General features: G+C 38.5%; 1 protein-coding gene across 3 annotated transcripts in view; it reads left to right on the top strand.

Annotated features, from left to right (window-relative positions):
- The window catches only part of LOC108430666 (formin-1-like), a 107,152-nt gene that overhangs the window by 52,437 nt on the left and 30,366 nt on the right, over positions 1-24,349 (top strand). For all 3 annotated transcript variants that reach the window (XM_017703292.2, XM_037542176.1, XM_017703293.2), the window contains 7 exons: positions 9,284-9,371; positions 13,831-13,892; positions 14,719-14,807; positions 15,544-15,673; positions 15,835-15,981; positions 16,744-16,803; positions 16,902-17,022. In XM_017703292.2, coding sequence (XP_017558781.1) covers positions 9,284-9,371; positions 13,831-13,892; positions 14,719-14,807; positions 15,544-15,673; positions 15,835-15,981; positions 16,744-16,803; positions 16,902-17,022 — 697 coding nt within the window. The remainder of the gene's footprint in view (positions 1-9,283; positions 9,372-13,830; positions 13,893-14,718; positions 14,808-15,543; positions 15,674-15,834; positions 15,982-16,743; positions 16,804-16,901; positions 17,023-24,349) is intronic.

Genomic DNA, 24,349 nt, shown 5'->3' with positions numbered 1-24,349 from the left:
TTGTGAGCGCCTTGTGGTTTTCTTAACTGTAAGTTACGTACATTTACACTATAGTCCGTTTATTAACACTATTGTCGTCTCTTCTATGGAATCGTTATGCGTTGATAGGGGAGCACCCACTGCTACCACTAGAGGACGTTTGAGGCACACTATAGCTCATGCTTTGGCAACATCCTACTTTTCATTTGGTTCTTGAGATTGTTTTCTTGGAAGGGTGTCTCTACAGGTTGTTGCAAGCATTTCATGAGCTGCTAGTGACATTTTAGAAGTAGAGTGGCCAAGTTCTTTATTATTGGCTTTGTCTATGTAGTTTGTCATGTTGTTTGCAATATTGTTATATACAAACTATTTCATGCAGAATGTGTTATCTAGAATAAGATTAAGAGTTGCCCTTAATTTCCCATGTGTGTCAACATGCTCTGTGACCTTAGACAAGAGGACTATCTCTTATAACAATTGTAGCTTCCTAGATTTGTGCAGTGGTATGCTGGATATACAAACACCACATCTAAACTGCATATTTTTGCATTTCTCTGCAGAAGCACCTTTTTGCCATATAACCATAACACCACTGACTCATGCCATCACCTGTTTCACATAGGAAAAAGATAGCTAGAGCCTTAATCTTTTTCGCTCAGATATAGATAAGATGCACCTCCTCTTTTTAATTTAACTGTTTTTTTAGGATATGACAACTTTTCCTTCTATGTGAATGGTTTATGAATTTCTAAATGTATAGGTTCCACAATTCTTATGTGGTACTGCTACAAATATTTGACATCATGGTATTGTTAGCTATCGAGGCACAGCTTTGACGATAATGGTCCTGTTCGGCAAGTCAGCACTTTGTTCTGGCGTCCAGGCAGTTCAAAAGTCAGCCACTGGTCCAATTGGCTGTCTAGCCTTCCTTCAAATCCATACACAGCCCCCCACTGATCAATCAGTTAGGACACCAAGTCGCCAGTGTGTGCATGTCTGGTCACTCTGGCCTCAGAGTCGGCCTCGTCTGATCTGATTTCAAATGGCCACTGGGAATGGCCTTGCCAGCTGTCTGTTGCCTTGCGTCTCCGTAAACTGCAAGCCCAGCTCATCACTTTATAATTCAGTTGAAATTTCAGTACACACTAGAATTGCAAAGTGACTGAAATGGAGCATTTATACTGGCTTTTTTATACTGTAATAATCCTATGATACCTTTTCTTACATAGCTTTCAAATAACGTTTTAGTACCAGTCAGATAGATCTATCTGAAGTAAGCTAATCCTGAGCTCTGTGGGCTCTTTTTGAACAAAACCTCCACTGGTGTGAAACTTCAGTGTTTAATATTCCAGTGCTGAACTGTAAAACATAAGTTTCATCGTCCAGCGATTAGTTTATTTATGGCCTTTGGCTGACACTCTTATCCAGAACAACTTACAGGTTGATCATTTTACACAGGTAGGCCAAGGTGGTGTTAGAAGTCTTGCCCATGGACTCTTATTGGTATAGTGTTATAGTCTTAGATGTTAACCGCTACACTATACCAACCACTGAGTCAGTTTAGTTGTTCAAGGAATGACTAATAGGAAAAGAAACATTTTTTTGTTTAACATCTCATTTAGACAATAAGTTGTAACAGTTATTTAAAACAATTCAGGGTAAGGTCAGCTTTTTCATAATATACCTATAAAAAGAGATTCTGCCAGTGTTTAGAATTGAGTGCAACCTTAGCCTAATTATAATTAGAATGGGTTTTCATGTACAACCAAACACTTGTAGATGTGAATGTTTTTGTAATTCTCTGACTACATCTTTACGACGCCTGAGCAAAAGACCAGAATGTGGCAGCAGTCCTAACAGAAGAAAAGAAAAATGTTTATTGGGCTCCATATATAGATACTGCCAAAACTGTACATTTGTGATTCACCGAAACATCTAATATCTTAACATACCTCACCAGTTATCTTCTATGAACACTATACACACAGCCTTATGTCCTTGTTATTAAGCATCTCATCCATGACAATCATTTTCAAACAGATCCCTTACAACTTATTTATTTGATACATAGTATTCTTAGTTTTAGTTTAGTTTAAGTATTAAATAGATCTAGTCTAATATAAAAGAAATGGTAGTGAGTTGAGTTGAATGTCTTGGGAGAATCAGCTTGTTTGAGATATAACAATAGCAAATAAATTAGCAAATTACATAGTCATCTTTTTTATGAAAGGTGCAGTATGTAAGATTTCATGGTATCTAGTTGTGAGGTTGCAGATTGCAACCAACTGAATACCCATCCATCACCCCTCCCTTTTCAAGCGTATAGTAGAACCTGCAGTGGCCATCATGAGGATTCAGCCTCCCTAACTTTTTCTTGTGCTAAATAATGAGTATGATTCTCCATTTGTCAAAATTTGGGTCGTCAAACTTCTCCCAATACAAAATGTTTACTATTATTATAATGCCTATTATTGCAGCTACCTTTTATTTTGTGATTAATTTTTGTACATTTGTGTACATTTTTGTAAACTAAAAAGGTTCAGACCAGTTTTTTTTGTCAAGAAGACCAGATTATTCACTTTTTTGGCTTGAGGCCTGAGCCCAGAATGTAGTGTGCCAGACAGCCAGTAAGTTGTAGATGGTTGTTTGGTTGCCTTTCATTGGTCAAACTTATCTACAAGCATTTCAGAAGCTCTGTGTTATTAAGCTAAATTTCCCCTCTTAAAACTCAGGACAATGTTATTGATAATAAAGTATTTAATTACAAGTGCAAATGCACTTACATTTTGAGGTTAAATCAGCTACTCTTAGTCCTACTCTAGGCTACTGTTATTGTAGCTTATTATTATTATTACTATCATTATTATTATTAACAGTGATGGGCTGTTTTATGTAACCACAAATGTGCATGTGTACTACCAATTAAAAAAAACAAAGATCAAGACAAAAGTGGGTACTTCTGCATCTTAAAGCCATGGACAGCACATTTTCTGACATTTAAATCTTGATATCCTGAAATTCTCCTACAGACTAAATTATTCATACAACAACACATAATGAAAAGCAGCTGCAGAATATAATTTTACAAAATTACAGCTCCTGCGATTCTGCCATTTTGGTTGCTCTTTCAACCCTGCTTACAACTGGTGCTATGGCACCAAATTCAAGCTGTCATTTCAATGGAAAAACTTGAAAGGCACTATGTAGAGCCAGTGTTTGGTGTGTTCATTAAGGGCCACTGTAGAAACACTAGGAAAAGGAAGTACTCCCTATGTAGATTTAAAGGACTAATAAAACACAGCATTTCATAGTTACAGGTGATTATACACTAATGAAAACATGGTTTTGTGTAGTATATTCCAACTCTACTAATAGATCACTTTAAATCTTACACACTGCACCTTTAATTAAAAGTAATATTTCTGTGTGGGGCCCATTAAGCTTATAAGATTTTTTAATCATTGATCTTTTTAAGATCCCATAATTTGACCTAAGTGTAGATGCAAAGAGGGTAGAACTCAAGCCCTTGTACAAATCTTTTAATATTTAAATTTTATTTGGTGGAATTGAATGAGGTAATGCAAACATTTGACAGCTTTGCCAACATCAGAATGTGTAAAATTTCATTATCATTTTCTCTCTTTGGTTGTAATGTAACCCAAAACAAGCACCACTAAATGTGTCTGGATAGCTTATTTACCCAGTCTGCATATCTAGGGGCAGTCATAGGCTGGAGGTTAAGGAACCAGCCTTGTGACCGTAAGGTCGGTGGTTTGATCCCCAGAGCCGACAGTATATGCCTGAGGTGTCCTTGAGCAAGGCATCTCGCCCCCAACTGCTCCCCAGGCACTGCGGAGAGAGAAATTTAGGCCATGAAAATTTTGATGACACCATTATTAAGTTTCAACATTGTGTCCGGTAAAAGTGAGAAGACAGATGGTTATTGGCATAGGCGTCTTGGCAAAGCGGCACAATTTCCAGAAGGTCAGCTAAACAAAAGTAACATGTTTACATCTTCATCTTTTATCTGCGCCTGTTTACTCTCCAAGGTACGAACGCTTTTCCTGAATCATCCTTCTGAGAAGTCATGCTCGCTGGCGAAGGCCAGGAAAGAAAGGGATTTTGGGCAGTTGCGTGGAGGAATTCAGGAGGAGGGGTAGCAGGCCCAGCCTGTCAGCCAGACGTGGACTTTTGTCCATTTTTCCTAAACTGGCCTTCCTTACAGTGCAATATAGGAAACTGACAAGCCAATAGCAGTAGCTCTGGCCCTCCGATAGTGGTCAGGTGAGTCTGGACCTAATCGATGAAGGCCGCGGCTCAATTGGCCAGCAGAGAGTGATGACAGTGCAGACGTGTGGGTGTGCTTGTGCGTGCCTCCTCTCAAAGTGTTGCCAGATTGGGCCTGTCGCCTTGGGGTGTGTGGCTGTTTTGGAAGAGGTGAGGAAATGGTTGGAGTCTGTAGGTGTTTGGGGAAAGTATGTGTTTTGATCTGCACTGGCATTATGGAGATGAGGTGTGTGTGTGCGTTATTGAATCTTCACGTGCAAGTGCTATTGCGCATGTGTTTATGTCTTCCACTATCTACACTGCGTTTACAGTTCCTTGAGGCCATGTGCACTAGTTTAACCATGTTAAGGACAATACATAGACTAAAACTGCAAGGGCAATTCAGTGATTGGGATGCCGTATGTGCTCCACTGAAATAACATTTATATTTCTAAAGACATCCATCCATCCATCCACTTTTCTAAGCCGCTTCTCCGTCAGGGTCACGGGGGGATGCTGGAGCCTATCCCAGCAGTCTTCGGGCGAAAGGCAGGATACACCCTGGATCGGTCGCCAGTCCATCGCAGGGCAGACAGACAGACAGACAGACACAGACAGTCACTCACACACTCAACGTAGCATGTCCAATTGGCCTGACTGCATGTCTTTTGGACTGTGGGAGGAAACTGGAGAACCCGGAGGAAACCCACACAGACACGGGGAGAACATGCAAACTCCACACAGAGAGGGTCCTGGCCGCCCAGCCGGGGAATCGAACCCAGGCCCTCCTCGCTGTGAGGCGACAGCGCTACTACCCACCACGCCACCGTGCCACCTTCTAAAGACATTTTAAACATATATAGTTTCCTTCTTGATAACCTAAATAATCAGAATGTCCTTAAATGCATCTTTTTCTAATGCATGTGTTGAGTTATGTAAAAAATAAAGCATAATTTTATGAGTTACACAGGGTAAATGTCACCCTAATTGTGCAATCACCCACATCATATTGTAGTTTTGTAGTAGGTATTAAATAATTCATAGTATATATGGAATAAATGAACCATAAATAACTAACTTAATAATAAGCCTTGGGTCTAAGAGGTTATTATTGAAATCACCCTCAAAATGTTTAAAACAGAGCTAGTCGTCTCATCTCTGTACACAATTACATAAGGTAGTGGTGCAGGGGGGCTAATTTGTATCATATGTCCTGATCCACACTATGTGTGTTCTTGAGGTCTTCTCTCCCAGTCCTGATTATCATATGAAAGAAAAGGAGATGACATGAAGCAAATGGAGACTCTGTCATCTCAGTCAGATTAGTGGACTAAAACCTAATTGCAGGCATGTGGCTCCGCTTGGGTCTTGGGTCTGGGGCACTGCTTGAAAGGGAAAAAATATGTGCTGGTGCTATAATGCTAGTATGGCAGTTGCCCCTTTTTCAAACATTTGGACTGTTCGTCAGTAGTAACTTACACTACTTATATACTTACATTAATGGTATTAAGGGCAACTATAGCAATTTTATCTGATGTCACACTTGTAGTGGTGGTCCCTTTCCATAGATTATACAAAAGTAGAATAGGACTGATTGGAGGAGTGTCAAGTGTTGGCTTGAGGTCTATGAAGTCCCTCAGATATGGTCTGTGGAGCACTCTCTGAAGTGATGGCGCAACATTGAATACCTTTGGGATGTGTTGGCATGGTGTTTATGATCCAGAATTAACCATCAAGTACCTGACCATACAAATGAATGAATGCTAATGAACTGAATCCAATCAAATCCTCACCTCAGTGTCCCAACATATAGTATAAATCCAGAAGTGTAGAGGCTTTCTGTTAAACTTTCTGTTAACACCATTGGTTTTAGAAGAAATGTTGGATGAGCAGTTGTCTATAAACCTTTGGACATTTAGGGTCTTTTTCATAGACAGGGCTTAACCCTAGTTCCTTACAGTGAAGAATCTCCATTCATAATGTGGTGTAGTCAAAGACTAAACCGACCCATAGAGTATTTACTACACCATTCTTTAGTCAGTGCCAAAACTTGCAGTACTCTACAGAACAAAGTATAGTACTGCTGGTATTACAAATTGGTAAGTACAAGTCCACTTCAAGCACTGGTCCAGGGGATGTCCACAGCTGTTGTTTAAGGCGGAAGGCCGATGCCATTTCCTTTGGCATTGTGGTATGTCTCAACATTGTTAAAGATGATGAGATACACTACACAATGTTAAAAAAAATACATCCCGCTCTGTCGCTCTGTGTCTCCCTGCAGCACAGCGCTATAATATGTGGCCTAATGCATAAACATCATACAGCGATTTCAGTCGCCAGATGAATCACATTAAATACGCAGTTTGTACAGCGGTAATACTGCTCAAACAAACTGACATTTTAATTGGTCCTGACTCAGAAGTTCTGGAATGACTTACAGGCCCCAGCACCTTGTGTTTACCAAGCGGCTATTTTAGGACGTGGTTTGACGCCTAAGAGTCGGTTTAAGATATTTTAGCCTGGGTAGACCTGGGTCATAGCGCTCTCCATCATAAATTCCTGAGTCATATTTTTGTTGTGTGTTTCTATGAAGAATCTAGGCCTCAGTATTTCCCAAAAATCTACTGTGCAATAGTCACAGTATTAAAAATACAGACACAGCTAAGTTGGGCTATTTTATCAGGTTGAACTGGCCATAAGCACTGGAACAGTGAAAACTTACTTTTGTACTTTGTATTGCTTACTTGCAAGTATGTTATTTGGATTAAAGATCACAAGGTGAATAAGAAGGAAAAAGTAACAAATACCAACTTTGATTTCTGGTAATTTGGTTGTTTTGTCATTTTGGACCTGTAGTACATCTGTACCTAGACCTCTCCTGAAGGAAAGCAAATAAAAAAGAATCAAACTAGAATTTTTACTGACACACAATAACCGTTGAGCCTGCAACCAAGTAATGACGTTATCTTTATCTTCTTTTATGCTTTGCCTCTGAATGAAGTCTTCGATTCATTAAATTAAGTGTATGCTTGATTGCCCTTCTTCTCTCATAAAGTCCTTGCTTGCTTTGTGTTTTTGTAAAGTGATACACTTTGTAATGCATCTAAATTAGTGGTATTTTACACAAAATAGACAGACACCCTCAATATTATCATCATTTTTAACTTTCTTTTACTTGATTCTTTTGCATTCTGTTATCTGCAAACATTAGATTATCCCAGCACTGTTGAAGATGTTGCTATTTTAACTGGCAATATGTTGTATATAAGAGCACAGACTTCATTCCATCCATTTATCCACTTTTTTCTCTGAATATGTCAGCTTTTATTAGCTATTAGAGAGACATATTGCTTCAGAGTGTCACATTGTCGCAGTGTAAGGGAAATAGGGAAGCAGATTTTCTAACTGGATCCATCCACATTTTCTAATTGATACAGATCTAAAATGATCTATCCTTTTATATTTAAACAGCTGTAGCATGCCACAGTCCTGTGTTTGCCATCGATGCATTAGCTTTGTTAGGCACCGGTGCTAATTGGTGGCCCCAGTCAGCCGTCGTACACTGGAGAAGTTTTAAGGCTGGTTAGCTTTAACGCCGCAGTTCATTAGAGGTGTTAAGAGAGGCTCTCCCTCTCTTGTAGTGTCTGTGGGAGGGGAGGCCAGGGGAGATCCCCAGTGACATTAATAATGAATGTAGAAGCAGCATGCCCACTTTGCTGGCTGTAATGCAATACTCACTTCTAAAGAGCCCTCGCACCGGTTCCCACTGAACACCTCGGTAGCTCAACGCCTATAAGGGCGCTCAATGGCTACCTAATGAAGAAGTCCGAGACATTAACTTTTAGAGCTGGGCTTTAACTTGCCAAAAACTGTTTTGCCCTTTATGGGGATATTTAGCCATATGTAATTGTGACCATGTGTAGGTGCAAATAAAAATCCTGTGAATTTATAGTTTGTTATAAAATCTGTTAGCCTGCTCGTCCAGGACCAAAATATGTCCTTTTATGGTTCCATTTTTCTCAATTTTTATTCACAGCTGCATCCTAGTTAGGTTTGTATGAGATACGACTCAATTAAGGCTTTTTTTGTACTATCAGTGATAATATCATAAATCACCATAAGCTAGTTAGGCTACATCGTATATCGTCAGTGTCAAACAAAACCTCCTCATTTGTTGTTTTCAATTTTTTTTGTATAATTTCAAACACCAGTTGCACTTTACATTGTTTATAAAACAAATTACTTGAAAAAAATATCATTATATTCGATAAATTAAAATTTAAGAACTTTTTCTTCCTTCTCCTGTTAAGTTGCTGAGTTGGGGAAGGTTTTAATCTGACAGCGATGATACAGAAACAACATCAGTTCACTTCAATTCAATTAAATTAGGGTCTTTGTGTATTTTGTATATACCCACCATCAACCCACCATCTACTTTAATAGGAAAACCTGCCTTGTACTTCTACTGACTGATCTCTTTATGACTTGACTAAATGGGTGTAGTTACAGACTGTAGCTTATCTATTGTGATGCATTTATTAGCCACTATCCCATTAATCATGGGTCAGTTTCTGACCACAGGACTGCTATTAACTAGATATTATTTGAGTGGTGGACTGGTTTCAATGCAGCAGTGACAGTCTCATAACGTGTGCAGTATGTGCAATTAAAGAAAACAAAAACCTACAAGACTGGCATTTCTAATAACGTGGCAGAAGCAATATCATAGCCTGTGAGGTCAATCTGAGGCTCAATCATTGCTGGTTGAAAACTTTACCTAATAAAGTGGCCAGTGAGAGCACATTTAAAATACAGTGATACCAATTTAAAATACCAATCAATTTTCAGTTTTAGTGGTATTTTTAGCAATACGTTTGATCGATCCTGAGCAGTATATCCTTGATGTAATGCTCATAAAATATGCTGTGTTCCTGTTGGCAAAAAGTTTGTTTTTAGTTTTCATTTTGTGCAGGTGTGAAGATGTGGAAGATGACTAAAACACTAAAAGTACCGTTTTATCTGCTTGAACTCCTTTCAGATTATCAAACTGTTGGACGGGAAGCGTTCTCAGGCAGTGGGAATCCTAATATCCAGCCTTCACCTGGAGATGAAGGATATTCAGCAAGGTGAGAACAACGCTTGCTCCCTTGCCCCTCCTCTTCAACCATTTCCCGGCTTTCTTAAGTGCCCCCCTCCCTCATTTAATTGCACACGGATAGACTTAAATCGTTCTTGGTGCGCTTGATAACTCACAGATGGGCTCAGTTATTTTTAGTGGGAGAATATGTGAGCAATGCGCAACTGTAATTTTCTCTCTCTTTCACCGACATCTCTTGATTTGCTTCCAGTTGGGCTTTTTACGAATTTCCTGAGTTTGTGCTGAAGAATGCTGGTGTTTGAGTGGAGCATGTGTGCGTATGAGTGTGTGTGTGTGTGTGTGTGTGTGTGTGTGTGTGTGTGTGTGTGTGTTTGTGGGGCTTTGGTGACTAAGTTAACATGCATCATAAGAATTATGTTAAAGACTGTCCTTTATTCATTTCCTATTCTTGTTGGAGTTCAGAGGCAGGGAATTTCTCCCGTTTGACTCAAGAAACACAGCCAGAATGAGTTTATGCATGTAGGAGCCAAAGGTGCATAACAGTAAAGAGATTAAATAGGGATGCGAATTTTGGCAGATTGTTTTGACCGATAACTGACTGTCGTTAGTTGCTGATTACCTGTTAACTGACAAGCCTAAAATGAAGAACGTAACCCATCAAATACAGATTATAAACTGAAATCTGATTGACTGAGCTATGTTAGAAGCATTGTGAAATACTTGATATGCACACACCTCTTCACAAAAACTGAATTCTGTATTAAAGCATCAATATTAAAAGTGTTCCTTATATTGACAGTGGATTGTAGTACTGATAGGTGAGATCAAGCTTCACCATGTAAATGGACTAAAAGTCCCAGAACGGTATTAAACATATCCTATGTAAAAAACTAGTTTTGTTTATACCCAGATACAGGCAGCTATACTATATTTATGACCATCTGAAAACAAACAAAAAAGTTGGTAAAATAGCTGGGATACGTAATGAATGGTTGAAAGTTCTTTACCATAGAATAGAAAGTTCTATTCTAAGTCCTTTAACATTGATTACTAGCATGTGTTAAAACAAACATAAAAGCTATGATCAGGGTTAACTTTTTCTCAGTGTACCTTGGTAGCTCTCAAAAGGCGTTGCCATCCCCCACATTCTTTTTTGAGCACTTGTGTGATTCTTCACAGTGCTGTGCATCACAGCACAGAGAAATAGTTGTCTGTCTTTTTGCTTGTGGATGTTTGTGTTTCAATATGGTACATCATTGTGGTTATGCTGTCATTATCCTAAAAAAATGGTCCCAAACACCACTATTTTTAGCTGCGTGCTTCATTTTTAGTAGACCCAGAAAAACCAGCTATTATGCTGTAACATGTACAATTGAAAAACGTATGTCAAGTTGATGTTGAATGCTGTGTTTAGATTGGTTGGAGACAGCAACAGTGTAGCCAGTGCCTGCCTGTCTGTGCATGTGGCTACCTCCAATCTGTTTATTTGAGCTGGTGACACTCTCCACATCCCTAATGCGTGCAATCTGCTAATGATCTGAGTGTGTATAAATCCACCAGCACAAAATACATACACACATACTCCTGGCACATTGGGTCTGGCAGGCTGTTGCTGTTATATTCTTTCTCTCTCCTTCTCTCACTCTCTCTCAGCATTTGTGGACCTCTTAATCACAGGTTTGGTAGAAGTGCAGAGTCTTTGAGTGTCACAGTAGAGGAGAGACTCTTAATAAGCGCTTCTGAGGGGCTGCCAGCTCCCAGAGCCATTCGCCTCTTTGTTGGCAAATTAAAAGCCATGGTACATGTAATGCAATTACAGCCACTTGGGGAAAGGCGACTGGGATGGGGTGAGAGAAAGAGAGAGAGAGAGAGAAACAGAGAGTAATTAAAAAGCAGAAGTGGGTATGGCTAAGAACGTTTATTCAGCTACATGTACTTACATTTTGATGGGTCTTATACTTAAATATATTTAAAAGAAAAGTAATCTACTTTTTTCTCTGTTTCACTTTAGTCATTCCCTTTGAATTCCTATGTTGTAAATCAGTTAAAATCAGTCTGTTCTGTTCTCCTGAACAGCTTTACTAATGCTATACATAAAGCTATACACCTCTGATTTTGGAGTTTTAGGATCTCCAAAAGGGGAAAATGGCAGTTCATAAAAGGGTTATTACCGTTAACAAAAATGTGCTTGTTAACTGTGATAAGAATAAAATTTCAGTAGTCAACTGCTGTCCTATACTGTGTTATTGAGGGCAGACTCTCAGCAGCAAGCAGGGGAAAGTGCGGTGCTAAAGTCATCCTGGATAGATTTCAGTTTGGCCTCTGTTTTTTCAAACTATTCATCATAACTAAAATTCTTCCTTTTTGGAAAAAATATATTAATGCACTCTTAAAATTACCCAAAACTAAACTAAAAAGTAATGAACATTTTAAAACTATATTAGGCTTGATATGTGTTCTATACTGTGGTGGATGTTTTAGTAAGTTTGACTGCCCATCAATAGAGAACTCACTACTCAAGTTTTTTGAGGTTCTGATTTTGATAGTGATACCAAGTGTTGTAACACAATGCATAATTCCCAACAATACTATGTCAAAAAGGTGTCCTAGGCACCAGCCTAATCTTGATTCAGTTTATTCTTAAGGGAAGATCAACAGTGAGATGAAGAAATGCAATATAACCTTTAGCACATCACCCTGTGCTTGAATTTGCTAAATGGAAATTACATACCCATTTTGGCACCTTTATTTTTTAGGAATGTAGGCTAAAATAAATGTCAGCCTGGTGTTAATAAAGAATTGAAAGTATTGGAAGTCAGAGTATTCAATTATATGCCACACTGCAGTATTGAAACAAATGTTGACCTTTTGATACATTGTACAACTCTACATAAGCCATTATTTCGCTGAATTAACACTTTTACTTGAGTTGGGTCTTGGCTGCTCTAATCACCACGCTAACCACTGTGAACTCTGTAACCCACCCACACACACAATCTCTTATTCTTCACTCAGTGAGGGCTAATAGAGGGAAACCAAGCAAGGTGGCGGTTGCTGGTGGCCTTTGATCTGAGGGTGTGGAGAAATTTCCAGAACACGTCATATCTTTGAACACACACACACACAAAAAAGCACACAACTCCAGCCTTCACCTTTACGTGATTGATCAGATGCCCTACATGCTTTGCAAAAGTTCGTTTTTAACACCACTTGGAAAGAGCTTGATCCAGAAGTACTCCTCTAATCCGTCACCAGGACTGCTGGCAACTAACAAGCTCAGCAGAGAAAAACAGATAGTCCAAGTCTTATTTGGAAGACACTGGCGTATGCAGAGAGAAGCCAGAAAGCCCTTTCAGCCCACTGAAATGTCTCTGCATAAAATCACAGTGCAACCTTTTGGCCTCATTGTTCTTAGGCTGTGGAAGCATGATATAATGTACATAGGCAGGCAAGAGGGTCTCTTCTCTTCTCTTCTACGGCTGGTGATTGCAGAGCTGTGGTAGTTCTCAATGTGTGGGTCCTGAGGTTAAGCAAGTACAGGCTTTTTGCCATGACCCGTGGCCTACAGGCTTAGTCCCCTACGTGTGTGTTTCTGTGTGTGTGTATGTGCGGAACAAAGAGGCATCAGATGAAGAATACCCGGTTATCCTGTTAGTACAGTCCTAGCTTTAGTTCTCAACAATGCACATTAATCACATGCTTTTAAAGTATTTGATTATTGATAATACAGTTTATTTTATGATTATTTTTATACAGTCAATCTGCACAACTTTGTTTCCAGCATCTAAAGTTAATTACACACAATTCAACCAAAAGCGTAAGAAAAGAGCAACTCCTTAGATGGGTTAGTTATAACCTGAAGGAATAATTGTAACCGTTGTTAAAAAGTCTGGTAAACTGTACATATATGCAAAATATATGAGTTCATATGTGTCAGATTGCTTTGGAATTTACTGGCAACGTTGCTATGGGAGCACAAGAGCATGACTAAAAACACATCCTACTCAAACACGTTTAGCTACATATATACTTTATATTTAACCCCAAGTTTGTTCTCCACTCTTCCCTACGTCCTTATGTTATTTTTCAGGAAATGTTCTATGTAAGGTTCTATTTCCACTTTATAACTCAGAAATGAAGTGTAGTGCTATGTGTCCACCAACATAAATATGTATATATCTAAATATGTATATATATCTAATGCAACATCATATTGAAAATCAACTTTTTAAGGTGTTGCAGCAGTGCTATGAGTTAATTAGTATTGTGTTTCCAAGACTAAGTATTGGAGGCACTGCCATCCAATAAACCCAGGTACAAACAGGCTCATGAAACAGTATAGCATGTAAATGTCTTAGGTTTTCAGGGGAAAATATGCACGCGTTCCAAAACAAGAGCTAACGCTAACGAGTACAGCGTGTTTGCTAGGGTTTTTTTTCTTTTTGTCTGGGTACAAGAGCTGCTAATAAGCTGATTTACTGTTGCAGCTGTTCTTACCGTGGACAACTCCGTGGTGGATCTGGAGACCATTGAAGCTTTATATGAAAATGTGAGTAGGTTTGGGGCTTTGTAATTGAATAGCTGTCAAAAATTCATGCAGGCCTACTGTTTTCTTCAGTTTATTTGGTACATTTAGTCAATAGCATCATATATTTTATCTAAACATAAAATACAAAAGGTAAAATATACATGTGAAATATCTCATGTTTACCACCTACTGCCTTTTTTATTGAAGGACATTGATTTATTTATCTATTTTTTAAGTTTGTTTGTTGATATAAACCCACCATTCACTGTATTAGTAGTCACCTACCTTTTACTTACTACCACTCACTGGCTACTTTATGAGGCCTACCTCCATTCAAGGGGTGGGCAATATAACAATATTTATCTTTATTATGATAAACTGCATCATATTACTTTACAATAATTTTTTCTGAGCATATTGTGCATATATATTGTCAGTACTTAAAGAACGCTGACCAACTGCACATTCAATTCTTACTCTTTGTTTTAGCCCTGTTTGATCTTATTAAGGGAAAAAATGAATTCCATTCTCAGAATATTTTCAGTGATTGAATTTTTGGTGCATTGCTATCTTTTTAAAAAAGTGGTACCCTGAGACTTTTTTCTGCTTTAACTTCAGTCAAAACTAAATAAAAAATGTATTGTTTTGATGTATAGCACAAATGTCTTAATAAATATTATTGTTGCAGCATTGTGTTGCAGTATATATGTGTGATTACTACAGCATGCATTGCTTCACTAGATATCCCTTGTTGTCTCAATGTCTTTATGATTTTACTTCTGTCTTTATTAGCGGTCCTCATTGGTTGTGTTGTGTTTTGTCAGTAACTGTTCTGAATTGATTACAGAGAGCTCAGAGTGATGAACTGGAGAAGATCAAAAAACATTATGAGACATCGAAAGAAGATGAAGTCAAGCTATTGGACAAGCCTGAGCAGTAAGACATATTAAGCCTTATTTCTTGATGAAGCTGCTCATGAGATTCATTTTGTAAAAAGTTTCAGTTCCTCAAGTTTATTGGTATGAAATAGGGAGGCAAAATGTTATTAGCAACATAGGGTATGTGCAAGTAGGAGCTTGTGGTGTTATATCAAAGGTGTATAAAATATTTTCTCATTACTCACTCTACCATGTCATTTGCATTTAGAGATTTATATGTTGATTATGTTATAATTCACATTACTAGACACAGAGGCTGATTTAGCAGCTTTCAAATAATCAAGTAATCTATAACAAGAGTTATACACAAATGTTTGATATTTGGAATATTTATATTCCAAAATAATTTTTTGCGATTCAGTCTACAACACATTCACCAACAAGGCCTTTGAGTCTGAATCTGTGAATGTGACTAGCAGTAATTACTGAGCCTTACAGTGGAACAAAGCATATTCAGTTGAATGAGTCAGGAGTAGGGTACTTGTTAGCTTTTACTGAGTCATTGAGTCTTTCCCTGAAACTGTGCACATACTGTCTCATATCTTTGATCCTCAATTTAATTGCGCTTAATTACACTTAGTTACATACAGATTTTGCAGTTTGGCACAAAAAGCAGGTCTCTATTGATGTATTTCAAGTTAGCGTCTAAATTGAACAGAAGTAGCCTGTCACTAAGTTCTTTGGGATAGTGCCTGTTCCTTCCTTTCACTTGATTTCTTATCTTCTCTGTAAAGGTTTCTTTATGAGCTTTCTCAGATTCCGGATTTTGCTGGCCGCGCTCACTGCATCATATTCCGGTCAGTGTTTCAGGACGCTATATCCTCCATTCATCGCAAAGTAGAGATCATCTCCAGAGTATGCAAGGTATGATCAGGCAGATGTGCCATAATTTGCTTTCTTAATACAAAGATTTACCCAGTTATAAGCAGCTAAAGCAGGATAGCAGTTTAGAGTATAGAATGTATTTGTATGTAATTTTGTTGTAATTTTGTGTATTTGTTTGTGTGCTTATATATTTTTTGCAGGCACTCCTGGAGAGCAGCACTCTTAAAGAAGTGATAGGCCTGGTCCTAGCCTTTGGGAACTATATGAACGGTGGGAACAGGACCAGAGGGCAGGCTGATGGATTCGGTTTAGAAATTCTTCCTAAATTGAAGGATGTCAAGAGCAGGGTACTTACTCACTACAGTACTATAAAGAGTACCTCCGTGCTCCTAAAAGAATTTATGACAGATTTGCTTGAAATCTTCCCCAAGCTAGTAAAAGTATTGTAGATAGTGAATTGTAGCTTCAGTCATTAATAGGATGTAAATAGTCTAGTAGGGCCTGACATGAAATAGGGCATGATGTTGCCCTATATGAAAATTGTGTGATCAATAGAGATACTGATTTTAATATAGAGTTTAATTTTATACTCCAGTAGATTTAACTTTATTGACAGATATGATTGACAGTTCTTAACTTTCACACAAACTCAAACAGAAACACATAGCAGAAACCCAAAATGGTTTCTCTTGCAGATTGTTGGGTTTGAATACATCGTACATGTTTTTTTTCCTCCTGATGGTGTTTTGTGTTCAAATTCAACAGTTCAGTCTGTATGACTGTGAGGTAGCTACACAGTGATGAGTCATACTGGGTTCCCCAGTGGCACGACCACAAGGTTTTGTGCTGTTGCCAGAGATTGCAAGTTTGATTCCTGGTGATGCTGCAATCCAACATGTTGAAAATCATTGATATTTTGATCAGTGTCAAAAAAACCTTCAGTTGAGTCAGTACTGGCTGATATTTTTGCACAACTCGTATATGGGTGTCACTTTAATGTCCAGAGAAGCAGTACATTTTTTAATGCAGTTCAGTGGTAAGAATGAAGCAGTACTCAGTTCAATTATATTGTACAGTTTACTTTAACTGTTGGTTATTTCTATTCATAGGACAACCGGATCAGTCTGGTGGATTATGTGGTGTCATACTACCTACGAAACATAGATGAGGTTGAGTATTACTTGTTAGTAAATGCTAGCTAGTGAGTGCTCAGTAGCATTTTTTCTCTCTGGCTTTGAAATAACCCAGAGTTTTTTGTTTGTGTCAGAATGCAGGAACAGATAAGAGTGTTTTCCCACTGCCTGAGTCTCAGGATTTGTTCCTGGCTGCACAAGTCAAGTTTGATGACCTCTCAAAGGACCTCCGAAAGCTAAAGAGGGATCTCACAGGTATGGAACTTGTGGGGGGGGGGAGGGGGGGGTCCTTTTGTAATACTCTTTCTAAAAGGGGGTGGGGGGTTTATCTGTGGAACTCTTTCTAAAGCATAGCAAAACGTATAGTATGTAGAAGGGGATAATACAGCTTTGGAAAAGGTTTTGTCTAACAACACTGGCTGTAGTACCTTTTGATGTTCTTCTAATGCTATTGCTTTCTTATCATTTCTAGTGCTTGGTTATGAACTTTTCACTATGCCCCTAAACATATCGATGAGATTGCATTTACTAGGGCCAGTGTAAGTAGTGAAGGTGTTTGTAGGGGTCTCTGATGTTCAACATGCTCCTCTATAAGCAGCCAGGAGGTTGAGGGTCATGCTCTCAGCCCTTGGTGTCTGTGATTATTTAAATGAACCAATAATACGACATATGAAACCAATTAGATACGTTCTCTTTCCTCTCTCCTCCGTTCACAAATCACAGTTAAAAAACCCTGATCCTCACTGACCCGGGTGGGGGGGGGGACACAAAGCAATCTACAAAAGAGTTGCCTACCCACCTCAAGCTGTCTGTCAGTCATTTATTAGGAAAAAATGGAAGACTAGGAGACAATAAATACAACATAAGGGCCTTAGCATTTGATCTGGACCGCAACAAAAAACTTTAAACGTCTCGCCTTTGAGTCCTCAGGGTACTGGCACCAAATCGTAAGGCAGAAATTGCAGTGCTTTGGAAGGAGAACCTTCAACATATTTATTTTTTATTCCCACCATGAGCTGTGTGAGATAAATATTTATGCTGTGCTATCATGAACCACCCTAAAGAAAGCAAGTGGTTTTAATTATACCACTGGTAATACAGCCCTGAGATTCTGGTACTGAAAAAGAGTTAGTGCATGAGTTACACATGTGGAAGAAGGCCCTTTCTGTGTTGCTTCTTGTTAGGGCAGTAGTTTAGTATGACCTGGTGGTGTGTTTCCTTGAGCTTTGATATCTCGTCATGGTTCAGCAAAAGGTTCACAAAGTGCTTCTCTCACTCCTAGAAAAAAGAGACAGAAAAAATTATGATTAAAGAGCCTGTATCATGGACAATAGAATTTCTTTGTTTTTTCTTAAATAAACAAGTTTGATGTAGTATGTAAACATTGTTAAAATTTCTAAATGTATTATTTTCTTCCTTATACAGTCCACATAAATTAAATTAAGCTGATTATGTGAGTGAAATTATAAGGATTTTTTTAGCATTGACTGCTTTTTGAGACACAATAGAAAGAAGACATTCAGGAACTTTCAAGAGCCTTTTCTGTGGTTTTGTGCTATTTTGATGATTTAATTGATAATTCATTTATTTAATTACTTAATCAATTAAGTAATTAATTAAGTAATTCGATTTATATTAAATATTTAATAATGTTATAATCTAATGTGCCATTGGCATACTGTGGTCTTGGAAAAAATGTATGTGTAAATGTGAAAATTATTTGAAATTCATATAAATAGCAAAAATGACATCACATTAAAAGTAGCTCTTATAAAGAAAACAGTTTGTATCAGTTAAAAATCTTTCTGCAGCTGATTGCTTCTCCCTGAATGCATCTTGAATCCCTTAGAAACTGTAAATGTGATTGTCTTTAAATGAGCTAGTTGAAAAGTTTTAAATATGATGCATTTAAAAAATTGAAAGAAAACAAATTATTTAAACCATACTCCCTATTGTAACCTTATTCACACATAATTGTTTATACAGCTTTGTTGGTGGAATTCATTTGACTTTATGACAGTGCATAGGGGAGGAATAAAAAAGAGAGGAGGGAACAGGAGGAAAAGAGGGGCAAAGAAACAGGATGAGAAAAAGCTGTCTGTATGTTTAGGGACTTGCGGGTCTTTTCCAGTACCCGTGGTGTGGAACATGGGCCAGGGCATGGGGTTAGCCTCAGGTGCCACAGAACCTGTAGGGGTGGAGAAGGCGTCTGATTCGTGAGACTGAGTCAGGACCCACTGGCCCTGAGACCCCCAACTGCCCCTTTAAGCTTTCTTCTCAGTTGCTTTCCATTATTTCAGCTGAAACATGAGGTCATTTGGTCTACTTACGATTTCCTAGGGGGGTGAGGTGGAAGGTCAGTGAAAAAACATGATTAAAAAATGAAAAAATTATTAACATTTATAGAGAAAATGGGGCTTTTAACAACTGTGCAAAACCTGGTAGACCACCAAAACTTTCACCATCAGACTAACAGTACTTTAGAGCTTTTATCTTTGAAAGATAGAAAATCTAACTCTACATTTGCTTCAGATCTAACAGAATCCACAGCTCAGCTAAGGGTCTGAAAGGATGTGTAGCTTTCAAGAAGCTGTTTAAGTTAAACAAAGAAGCTGTCGGTGTTCTCACAACAATTGGCTGGCTACCCCAGGACCCAGTCCTCAATATATTTAAATGTGAAACAGAAAATGCAACCAACTTCTAAGACTGAACTTTGGAGGTGTGGAAAAATTTTTCTGCAGATTTTGTTGAAAACTGAAACCAAGTTTCTGGAAAAGAATGAAAGCTGTAGTAAATGCAAAGCACTTTTGGTGATTAGACATTAAATATTAGTCTCAGATTTTAAATAGTAGTCTCAGATTTGTGCACACTACTGTATATAACTCACTATTTATTAACACAAAGCAAAGATTACAGTGAGAGGATTGCTATATTTGTGCTAACACAGCTAAATAAGATTTGAGGAAGGTTAATTTGCACAAATTCCTCAAAAAGCCAACTTAAAGCCATTGGTAAGGGAAAAGGAGTTATGGAATTCTTTCCTTTTGTAATTCAGGACAAAGATCCACTTAGAACCACTGTAATAGAATAATATAGAGGTTTTAGTCTAGCAGAGTGGACAGTTGGCTTGGCTTTACACCAGAGGGTTCAGGTTTTAATTTAATTCCAAAAGTGCTTGTGAAGTTTGCCTATGACTTCAATATAATTTCTTTCTAAGGATATACTGGATGATCTAAATGAGGATCTAAAAACTCTTTTGCCAAAAAAAAAAAGATTTTTGCCAAACCGTTTGAATACATTCAGATTACAGATTAAGACTGAGGTGTTTATATGCTGACTCTTCCAAAGGAAAATCTGCATTTACATGCTCAATACAAGTAATCCGCTCCAAAATGATCAGAGTGAGATGAGTTTCCAGTTGGTGCGCTTGTGTTTTTAATTGCTTTAAAAATATGTCAGACTCAGAAAAATGTACCTTACATGTACTTATTAAAGAAGCAGCGAGAAAAAAAAAGGAGTGAGAGGAAGGTGTCCTGTTCTGAGACACGTAAGCTGGACGCCCGTCCCACCGCCGTCTATTGAAGTTCAAAGCGTAAATTTCGCACCCCCCCCCCCCCCCCCCCCTGCAAACCAGTTTCTGCTTCCGCCATGATGAACGTTATAAACTTTTGCTATGATGCGACGCACATGTGCAGAACATGCTTAAACGTTCCGATTAGAAATATAATCGGATACAGGCACTTACATGGATATTATTCTTCTATTTAACAGATTATTTAGAAGGTTATCTACCTCATTCAATCGGATAGAAATTGTATTCCGAATGGACTCAATTGGACTAGACTATTCCAATTGAAGTGTTTACATGGACGTGTTCTATTCCGATTGAGCTGTTAGTCAGATTGTTAACAGATTATTAGGCTGTTTGTAAATGTGGCTATTGTAAGGAACGGAAAAGAGAACAGAACTGGACCTATGCTTATTTACTTAATTCCTATGCTGTATTTACCAACATTGGGACCTCTCAGCTTCCTTGCACAATCCCATCTAAGCCACACCAGAAGCGAGCAGCTCCAGTCCCAAAGCCTCAGGGAGTGCTTTCTGCTTCAGAACAATGGGACAAAACAAAAGCGGTCAATTCTGTGTTTACTGTGAATAGGACAGGTCTTTCATGGACAGCCAAGCATTAATCATGGTAAGAAGAGAGCATAACAACATATGTAACAGCCTCATGTTGCTCCCATGTTGTTTTTTTCCTTCACTGGCCAGACTCGTCAGCCCTTTTGATTGTGCTGCTTATGAGGCATGTAATTACCATGGGAAGCAAGGCCGCAAACTCTTAATCTACTGAACTGACTTCATAAAGTGGACAATTCAGGACCTCAGAATCTTAATTAATTAATGAAAAGCAAGTCAAATGAAGAAAACACTAAGACCAGCAGAGCTAAAGCAGTTTTCCATTTCTTTTATGTAACTGACGACCAGAGACAAACATGAACGGATGAGTAATGGCTATCAGAGAATTACAGGCTTTGGATTGAGGATGGCGGGTTGTTTCTAGATGAAGCACTTGTAGAGAGGTGTCTCTGCATCAGTGAGACAGAATACCTAGCCCATGGCTGATGTTACTGTGTGAGTGCCAATGTGGGATAGACTTTCAGGCAAAACAGTTCAGTTATAAATCTTAAGAGACCTTCATTAACTGTTATAAAGTATTTCATAATTACTAGGACACTAGTGTGTAAATTATATAGTAATAAGAGTGAATAATTCAGGTGTAAACCTACACTAAGACTACACTACAGGCCCTCGCATAGATATTTTTGCTACTTTATCAGTTGTTTTTTATAATGCAATTCTGCAAATGCTGTTGTGTTTATTTGGTATGTAAAGAACAGGATCTAACAAAGCTGAATTTTAAAAGTTTTATTGAGGTTGTGTCACAAACAGCCATTTTGAATAGGAAAACTTATAGTAATGAATTAGTCAGGTTCATGTGGTTAAGGGGTTAAATTTCTCTTCTCAGTATTCTGCCAGATCATACTACACATTCAAAGCAGGTGAATGGAAAAGAGCTCAGCCTGATCCTCCATGGTGCCATTCAATCAGTCTCGTCTCTTTAATGGTTGTGCAGATCTTTAATGGCATCATAAATGCTGCCCTCCTTTCTCCATCCTCTTGTCAGTAAGTTTGGAGACAATGCTATATTATTCCAGCCAGTAGGTTGCTGGGCATTTCTTTGGAATAACAATACAAGACAAACATCAGTTGAGCCCTCATGCTAAGACATAAAAATTCCCTTTTTTCCCAATCCTCTACAGTCCTTGATGATGAAAGCGTGAAATGAGTGAAAGCACACACACACACACAAACATGCACTGACGCACACACACAGCTTTAGATGTCATGTTTTGGAAAATCTTTCAGGAGAGGAGACTTTTGTCTGGCCAGGCACTCCATGGTTATTTATATACCAGGCAGTGGATCATTTCCATCACAGTGAAGCCGAAGAATTTTAGCAGATAATCCACAATTATATACAACCCCAGAGCGCTGTCAGAGCTCCGTATAAATCCCAGCTATTACCTGCAGGCTGGCCGAGGCCCACTTGCCTACATAAATCAGCTCTCAGTCCCTTTCTTCCCCACTGCACAGTCAGCTATCTGTACCACATTGCCCATAGCAGTGGGTTGCTAAAGCTACCATTTGTAGCATTGCCTATTTGCAAACGTTTGTCAGAATTTGGTCCTCAACCACCATTTACTAGCACCTTTCAGATGTTTTAACCACACTCGTTGCTACCTCACTTACTTTAAATGCTCCACTGTCATAGGATGTCACCATTGCCACAAGTCAGTTTGTCAGCTTGTGTAAGTTCTGTCCTAGATCTGCCCCAGTCAACAGTAAGTGTAAAAAAATTGTGATGGGTTGATTCCACTGCCATTCCTATTTATGTTGCTTGGCTTTATCTACGTACAAACCATTGGGGGAAATTCCTGATTGGGCAGTTTTCAGTTGGGCATTTCAAGATCTTAAAAAACAGATTTCAATAATGACTTATTAACTTATTACTACAATACCTACAAAATTTAAATACAAGAAAATCCAGATTTTCTGATATTAAGAAATGAAATAAAAATTGTAGGTGTTTTTTTAGATCCCATTAATCACCAGACCTTCTCTGAAGAGGTAGAAGACCATTAGGTATTCCTTCCTGCCTGTACTACAATTTTTCCAAATTGTAAGCAAGAATTTATGGAGAACTGTATTTTTCATTTGTAATTTGTACTTTGAACTGTTCAACTGAATGTTGAATTTGGTAGCCATTAAGAACGCATGCCAACAGATGCACAACTTCACTTTTAGCAGAAAATAGTACTTGAGTTAAAGTAAGTGAGATGGATTGAGAGAGAGACGCAAAGAAAGTGACTTCTCTTACTGACAGATGACCACTACCAAAACATATAAATTCTAGGCACAAAAAGGAAAAAGTACTTTATCCCTGGCGCCCTGTTCACAGGTCCTGTCTGAACACATGGCGTGGTGGGGACTGTGGCTGCTCCACTAGCTCCACTGTAAAAGGGCCCTCACGCTTATAGGCCCAGCCAGCTTTTGACATTTAGGACTGTTTAAACCAGGAGTCCAGTGTCTGATTTGCCAGTGATAGGTGCTTTAACCTCACTCAGGCCCTTTTCTGAAACACTAACCCACTCTGAACGCTAAACGAGCTCTCGCTGTTTTTCTTCCATTACATTCTTCTTCCTCAGTCGGTAGCATCGTCTTACACAGCAAAGAAAGATGCCTCCTAATATGCAACCCTCCATCCACTTGCTAGACAAACTCAACGGTCACTAAAATCGACTTTTAGTTTGTGTCGAACCATCGACACTCAACTTCTCTGACCCTCTGATCACCAACACCAGTCATGCACACAGACACACACACACACACACACACACACACACACACACACACACACACACACACACACCTGTTATGCATTCACTCCAATCATAACTATGGATCCAACTTTGTCATATTAGCCCTTTGTGAGCTCTTATTGCTCTCAGTCTGGTCTAACACTTTTTGTCTTCTGTTATCTGGATATCCTGTACTTAGAATGTTGGATTTGGAGTTGGTTGTCCTCCTGTTTTACATTTTTGGCTCAGACAGTGTGTATTGGACCTTGTGAAGTTTGGCTTGAATTTTTTCCTTGTATTTTTACAGTATGAGACTAGAATCTGATTCAGAGAATTTGAGAACGAAAAGCATGTTCCAGATCACAAATCATTTTTACTGCTCACCGAGCACCATGCTGAGCAGCAAGCCTTAGATCTTTCATAAGTAACCAACTTACTTTTTATGTAATGTAGTAACTGAATAGATAGGTTGAAGCACTCAGTTGTGAGCGTGTATGTCTATGCATTATCATACATTGTGCATCTTTAAAACCTTTAAAATCAACTTAGGTTTAAAAAGAGATTTTTAAGTGGGGGGGCGGGAGAGAAAAAGAAAGGAATGAAAGACTGACATAACTATACGGGTCAGGTTGGTTCTTTATGTCTGTTGAAAACTTAATGGC

The sequence above is a fragment of the Pygocentrus nattereri genome, chromosome 10 (assembly GCF_015220715.1).
Source record: "Pygocentrus nattereri isolate fPygNat1 chromosome 10, fPygNat1.pri, whole genome shotgun sequence".
In the NCBI taxonomy this organism is placed as follows: Eukaryota; Metazoa; Chordata; class Actinopteri; order Characiformes; family Serrasalmidae; genus Pygocentrus; species Pygocentrus nattereri.
Note: the sequence above shows the minus strand (reverse complement) of the source record. Positions and strands in the feature narration are given on the sequence as shown.